This window comes from Anneissia japonica, unplaced genomic scaffold (assembly GCF_011630105.1).
Source record: "Anneissia japonica isolate Jap-2015-1 unplaced genomic scaffold, ASM1163010v1 scaffold288092_len240290_cov174, whole genome shotgun sequence".
Classification (NCBI taxonomy): Eukaryota; Metazoa; Echinodermata; class Crinoidea; order Comatulida; family Comatulidae; genus Anneissia; species Anneissia japonica.
The window spans coordinates 227320-234748 of record NW_022688036.1 but is presented as its reverse complement, the minus strand read 5'-3'; the positions used below and the strand labels follow the sequence as shown (position 1 = coordinate 234748).

The window sequence follows — 7429 nt, the reverse complement described above, 5'->3', positions numbered from 1 at the left end:
GCTTTTATGTATACTTTATACAGTCAATAAAGTGCGCCCTCTCTAATGAGATTACTTTTTGTACTTCGCATCTCGCACAATGCGGTCGTTCGGTTAGGCTGAGATATGTTTGGTTAAGTGTCAAAATCTCAGTCAGAATCAGTTTTTTAACAAATTTGAAATAATTCCTATGAAATATTATATTTCACAAGTGTCAATACTAGCAACGGAAAATATCATGTCGGCCGTTTTTATGTGTGATAACAGAACCTAAAATCGAGGTAAGGCTAGGCCTAGCCAGCAGCGTTGGATAGGCTAATGTTTTCGGAGCCTACGATATTTCTTCTCACGACCTATCGCAAAATCAACATGAAAAATTCATCCGTATTTATTTTTTGTGTGTGGAACACAAAAAATCAAATTTCAGTCTTATTTTACATTTTTTTCATTCTTAGGAATGTCTAAATTCAGTTAAACTAGCAATTCCGTATTATATTTATAAATCTTTATAACATACAAAAATTAGATTTTTCTTAAAAATTGAAATTTTGCCGGGAATGGGGCTTTAATTTAAAATTCTTTCTATTATTTTTACTAACATTTCAAAACTCTATAAAATTTTGGTGGTAAAGAAATACATAACTTTTTGTTTACCTTAATGTGGATTCGTTATAAAGCCAACAAAAATGAGTTTATGCCTAAAAAGCAGAAAATACACAAATAATACAACAATTAGGTATTTGCATCGCGTACCATCCTGCAAAATAAGCCTGGCCAATGCTATTCCAGCCTTATATGCTCATAAAAGAATATTGTTCATTGTAGTCAAGAAAAAAAAAAAGCTAAAATGCCAACCCAGAATTTTGTAAAATTTGGGTCGGTCAGGGGTGGCCAACAAAATATATATTTTTTTATTTGGCTTAATAAAGGTTCCAAAAGATCCACTCTCGAATAAGGGCTACACAAGAAGAAGTATACAGTGCACCCTCTAATTTGAGACCACTTTTCCAAAGACCAAATAACTATCTTAACCTTTTGGTACAGAGCTAGCCCTCTAACTGACGACCAACCCCAAGACCACCCCAAATTTTCAGGTCCCGAAAGTGGTCTCGAATTGGAGGGCACACTGTATTCTATTTGGAATAAGCCAGGACTTAAATAAGAGAGAATACTGTACATTGCAAAACATCAGATAGGCATATGTACAATGATTGGTACTTAGTACAATACTAGTAATTTGTGCTTTTAAAATTGTTATACTTGTCTTTTGTCAATGTTCTATTATAACAAAGATTGTAGTTCCAGTGGTAGTAGCAAAGCTAAGTTGAAAACCCACATAACAAATTTTAGTTTGATAAACCTAGGTCAAAGGTTGCAGTGCGACTATGTCATAACAGGTACATAGCAGACTACAGCTACAATCCAGGTTTGATAAACCATCTCAAAGATATTAGTCCACCCTATGTTGTACAAAGCTACGTCACAGAACGCGGTCGTGTGACAGTGTTTATGACAATCTTAGTTTGAAAAACCGAACTTGTAATTGTATAATTATCAAACTAGGTTCACCTGGACAAAACTTGGCTACAACCACGATTGTATGACCTTAGGTTGAAAAAATGCATCACAGATTGTAATTCAATGCCATGGAAATAACGGTTCGACTGCAATTTATCATTGTTTGCTATCACCAATTCCAAGTTGAATCTTGAGTTTTTGAAAGCGGTCCTTGATGTAGTAGTAGAATTCATACTCCAACGACATTTGCTTCAAAAGTATTGTTCTCACTTCATCCGACGGTACCTCCTTGTGCTTGGTTACAGTTGCTGACCGATTACGAGCAAAAGTGTTGCCTGCAGAAGATGTATCTTAAAGATTTGGTAATCAAAATTATATAATAAAAATTGTATAATACATTAAAGGCAATAAAGATTCCGGAGGGGAAAAAATGTTGATACATACAGAATGATTTTTCTAAGACAGAAAAAAGTTGTTTTACGAAAAACTGGGAAATGGTGAATTGAGAAAGGTTAATAAATATATAAAATACAGGGAGAAAAGGTGTAAAAAAGATCGGTTACACCTTCTTTCCCCCAGTTTTTAAATATTCAAAAATCTGTATCTCATTCACCCCAGATTTTCGGCAAACAATTTTTTCTGTCTTAGAAAAATCAGTTTTAAAACATATCAAAACATTTTTTTCCTCCTAAACCTGACTTTAAAGCACAATTACATACAGCATAAATGACAAACAATCCAGATTTTGCTGATCCCCCCATCCCCGCTGTTATAGGCCTGACCATCACAGTGATTTAGTTAGTACTAATGAGGAACAGTGTATCTTTAAAGGTGGGCACTTGCTGTGTCGCATTACTGTTGCACAACGAATCAAACGCCACTCACTGTGAGCCCTAGACGACGCGACACCAGTGGTCGTCTGAAGGGATCATGAACGTCGCGTTACGTTCTTCATAAAATCGCGTCAGCTGACGATGGTCATGTGCAGTGTTTGCCCAGCCTAACATATTATTTTTGTCAGTTTTGTTCACTTACCTGGAGATCTCAAATACTCCACTGCTCCAGTAAAAAAACGTGGTAGCATTTTTTCTAAGACTGCAAACGTGTCGTCCAACTCTTCCAGAACTCCCACCACTATAAAATCACGCTCTACGTTTAGCTTAGCCATTTCTAATGGTGTTCTACCTGGCAACCTTAAATAATAACACATTAAAATATATTTTCATTTATTTATTGTTTAAATAAAAGTCATTGCTTGTCTGTTGGTTCCTTTCTTGTGCCCAGTGAAAATGTAAAAAATTTGAACTGTGTATTGATATACTGAATTTTGAACCTCCATTGTAAACAGGCCACGGCATGGCACACAATGCACATGGCCGTAGGGTGCTGAAGTGTGCAACTAAAGAAAAACAAAAACAAAAACATTTTTGTTTTTTATGAAAACAAAAATAAGATTTCATCGGAATAGAGAATTATTTGCATTCCCCCTCCCCAGGCCAAAACCAGTCTACACCCCTGGTTGAAAAACATGCATAGAGGGTATTCATTTTCGCAGGTAAAATAAATAGAAAAATTAAGCAACCTATACAGTAGATTTAAAGCCTTAGACACCAATTTGTTTACGTTCAAAAAGAGATCAAGTGTTTACAAGACTGATCGTTTTTTGCAAACTTTGGATGGGCTTCTTTTCGAGATGGGCTTCATTTTGAGATGGGCTTCTTTTCGAGACTACTTTTGCAAAGCAAAGACGGAGGCTTCTTTTCAAAATGAATGCTGTAAATTTTGTGCATTTGTACTATAAAACAATAAATAAGGCAACTGTGACATCAATCTGTATCATGGAGTGTATTTAACTGGCATCACCTAAACTACTGTATAAACCAAGTTTTTCTTTCTTTTTTTTTTTTTTGAAATTCATTTACAGTGTATGTACTGTACTATCTCCAAAAGAAGCCTCAGCCTATTTTCGAGGCTAATTTTGCAAACTAAAGAGGGGGCTCCAATTGTAGATGGCTTCATCTCGAGATTAAGCCCACTGGCTTCAATTCAAGGTTTTATGGTAGGTTTAATATGAATATAAAACATTAGCATGTTATATATACTTACCTGCATTGTGGGCTATGACCACAGAAAAATGGGATTATGTACTGAAGTTTCTTAGTACCACATTCTGGTCTATTCTTCAAGACACATTCATTTATAGTCTGCAAAATATAATATAAATACATTATACATTATTAATATTTCAATGTATAATATAATATAAATACATTATACATTGAAATATTAATAATAAATTTTTTAAATTTATTTCTGGGTAAAATCAGTTACAAAATACAATAAAAAAAATTCAGAAGACAAAAACAAAACCCTGATGATTACATAAAGCAAACTAAATTACTATATAAAAGGTTTTCCAGTGAACAGTAAATAAATAGACAATAAATTACAAACACAAACATAAAAAGGTGATAACATTCAATTGAAAAAAAAACATATTTAGTAAAATAGTTTCATATAAATTGACCATTCAAATGTACAGAGATAAAAATCCAATTCTTATTAATTACAACATACAGTTTAAAAACAAATTAAAACAAATTGAGAATGCAAAAGAAGTGAATATAATTATCACCATTATTCATTTCATTGCTTTGGACAAACACATTTGTCTCTTCACCACATAATAAGTAAATTATACACAGGAACCCCAACAAGTTTGTCAGGGGTCCGAATCAAGGGGCCTAGAGCAGAGTCAGGGGTCCGGGCGGAATAAAATCCCTGGTGGGGTTGATGTGGAGAGATTTACAGTTTAGGATACCCAAACATTTTACTTAAAGGCCATAATATTAGATACCATGTACTGATATCAACTTTGTTTAGATGAAGGGCAAATTAATATTTTTAGTCCAAGCAGCTTGTTTTAGCATCGGCCAATGGAAGATCCAAGCTTGCTTGACAGGGAAAATTTCCCACTTCCCTGACCCCTCCACTGATTATACATTATTTACATACCAGACTGAGGAATGGCTGGAGAACATAGCTGTCTCTTATACACATCTAGATGTGTATAAGAGACAGCCTTTAAACTGACGTTGGCTTTGATCATTTTTGCCATCGCCAAATCGTTTGAAGTAATACTGTGACGTAAACCTCTCTATAGGATCACGGATAATATTGATATACTTAACAGACGAAGAGCTAAACCTGGAATGAAAATCCAATCAAAAATACAAATATTATATCATCATTCCATCTAGATATGGTATTTATACAGTATTTATAAAATAATTATAATTATTAACAATAATACAACATGTATATTAGCACACTCTTCATATTTGTAATAGCATTCTTATTTCAGTACATTGTTAACTTTTTCTAATCAGATTCACATGTGTAAGCAAACATGTACACAACATTTTCCTATGACCCAAGGCAAAACAAGGAAGTATACCATTAAATCCATAGCATTTTCTCATCGCCCTGCCCTCCCCTCACTCCTCAGTCAAATGAATAAAACAAGATTTTGTGAAGATCATAAATTTTTCAGAGTGTTTATTCTGCCTGCTAAAACTCAAATTTATCCTTTAAGTAAGGGTTTGAGTGCGGCCCTGAATTATCACAAAATGCTTTGTAAACGAACAGGCATACTGCAGGCTAAAAAAAAAACATAATAGGGGGGGGGGGCCAGGAAGGGATTTTTGGAGATGGAAGGTCTATACCACTCCAGCACCACCATAGGGATCATCCCCACCATGGTTGGGGTTGAGGTACAATATTTTGTGGCTATGGTGCCTCTAGATGGCTGGAAATGGCACTGCCAGACTTTAATTTTAATATAAAATTATCTACTTTTTTCTCAATTTATTTTATAACTTTCCAACATTTAGGGGACCTACCCCGATTAAGCACCCTCCTCCTTGAATCCCCCTACAGAAAGAGATTAACCAGCCACACTGCAGATTGTAGATACATTAAAAATGGATTCACACTTTGGTAATAACTTACTTGCTGAAATCAACATAATACATATGTCGCTGGAACAAGAATGGTGGATCCACCTTCAAAAGAACACTCACAATCAGGTTCTAAAAGTAGGTTATAATCATTGAAAAAAAATAATTAGAATAAATCAGTGATGCATGACAGCTGGTAGCTGTCCCTGACAGCTGTCAGTCAATTGTCATTCAGGTTTCTTTCAACCTTATACAATACATAAAATTTTAGATTATCCTTGAGGTACTGTCTTTGATATAGTACAGTGACATACTTACTCTGTGATTGAGTAAGAGGAAGCTAGCTGGTAACATAAGGGGATACAAAGTGATTTTTATCTACTTGAGCGTGATATTTTTGCTTCAAACATTTTCAATGGGGGAGGGGGGGTCGGCGATTAAGCGGTTCTACAGTAGTAAAAACCTATTCACTTTTAATTATTCAATTAAATAATAGAACAGTTTATCAAAATCTCCATGTGTGTGTGTTGAAAAATTATTGTTTCTTATCTGCTTTTTGTATGAAATAAACTCACTCGGCCAGACCATGGTTGGTGCTGAGATAAGAAAGAAGATTATGGCTTTTATTATGATTTAGAAAAATTTACTGTCGACGGGGCCCAAACCGCCTTCCCCTCCAGGCACTGAAAATAATGATCATAATCTCTTCTTTAGAGAATTTTGTTAATGATTTTTTTATACGACTTTTCGTCTTTGAAATGTTTCTTTTTTTGCATTAATATAAGCTGAGTCGATTTAAAACCAGAGTTGTATTTTTTTGAGCATTTTTATACCAAACAAATTTAACAAAAGAATAAAAAGATGCATTTAAACCTTAAAAAAAATTGTTTACTGTAAAAATCTTGAATTAGTTTTTAAAGTCAATTGACGGGTCTTTGCAAATAAGAAATGGAATTATATTCCATTTATTGGCAAAGAAATAATTTTGCTATTTAACTTACAATTTTAAACGTAACTCATTTATATGATGTAAACAATTCAAATACTGTGCAGTGCAACCTCCAATTCGAGACTCCTCTACTTTCGAGACCCCCCAAATTTTAGACCACTTTTCCAAAGACCCAAATAACAATCATCAACCTTTTAACACAAAGTTAGCCCTCTGATTGGAGACCAACCACAAAACCACCCCAAATTTTCGGGTCCCAAAAGTGGTCTCGAATTGGAGAGTGAACTGTATTCATTAGTATATTTTCAATATTGTTAGCTTATATTAGATAGCATTTGTATCCTGGTAGGTATTATATATTCCTGAGTTTGAATATTATCCTAACCATTGACTTGTGTTCTCATGTGTCAAGATCATTTTATTTTTTTTTTTGTGTCTCTCCACCCAACTAAATCATAATTTAAACTGGTAGGAAATGAAGGTTGTGAAGTTAATGCACAAGTACAATAGGAATAAAAGAAATAGAAAAGGTTGCATTGTGTACAACGTTTCCAATTACAGTACCAATCTAATCATGTGAAGCTAACAGAATATATAATTACATGATAAGATTTCAATGATTCGCACTGGTGTACGGTAAAAGTGGTCCCGGAAAAAATGGCCCTAAATCACAGGTAGGTAAAAATAGCCCAAATAATAAAATTCTGTATTAAAACAGATTTTTAAAAAAATCATTATATGCATTTTTTTTAACTGAAATAATTTAGTTTATAAAAGGAATTTAACATCAAATAAATTGCCATTTACATTTTACTTTTTGCAGGAATTACATATTCAATGATAAAATAAAAAAAAGTCATGAATAACACTTTTTATTTTTTTCCATTTAAATGTTAAAAAATAGCAACAACATAATCAATAAATCAATATAAATCATGCATTTATTAATAATAAATAATTTATTTGTTGCCAATTGCACAGAAGCGGAATCACAATTTTCCAGAAATTCAATCCGGGTATTTAC

General features: G+C 33.6%; 1 protein-coding gene across 1 annotated transcript in view; it reads right to left on the bottom strand.

Annotated features, from left to right (window-relative positions):
• Positions 1–893: 893 nt before the first annotated feature.
• LOC117121151 (uronyl 2-sulfotransferase-like) overlaps positions 894–7429 on the bottom strand; it is a 12987-nt gene continuing 6451 nt past the window's right edge. The window contains exons 4-8 of the mRNA XM_033266253.1: positions 5509–5588; positions 4577–4704; positions 3604–3709; positions 2533–2690; positions 894–1847 (exon numbers count right to left, since the gene is read on the bottom strand). Coding sequence (XP_033122144.1) covers positions 1654–1847; positions 2533–2690; positions 3604–3709; positions 4577–4704; positions 5509–5588 — 666 coding nt within the window. The 3' untranslated portion in view covers positions 894–1653. The remainder of the gene's footprint in view (positions 1848–2532; positions 2691–3603; positions 3710–4576; positions 4705–5508; positions 5589–7429) is intronic.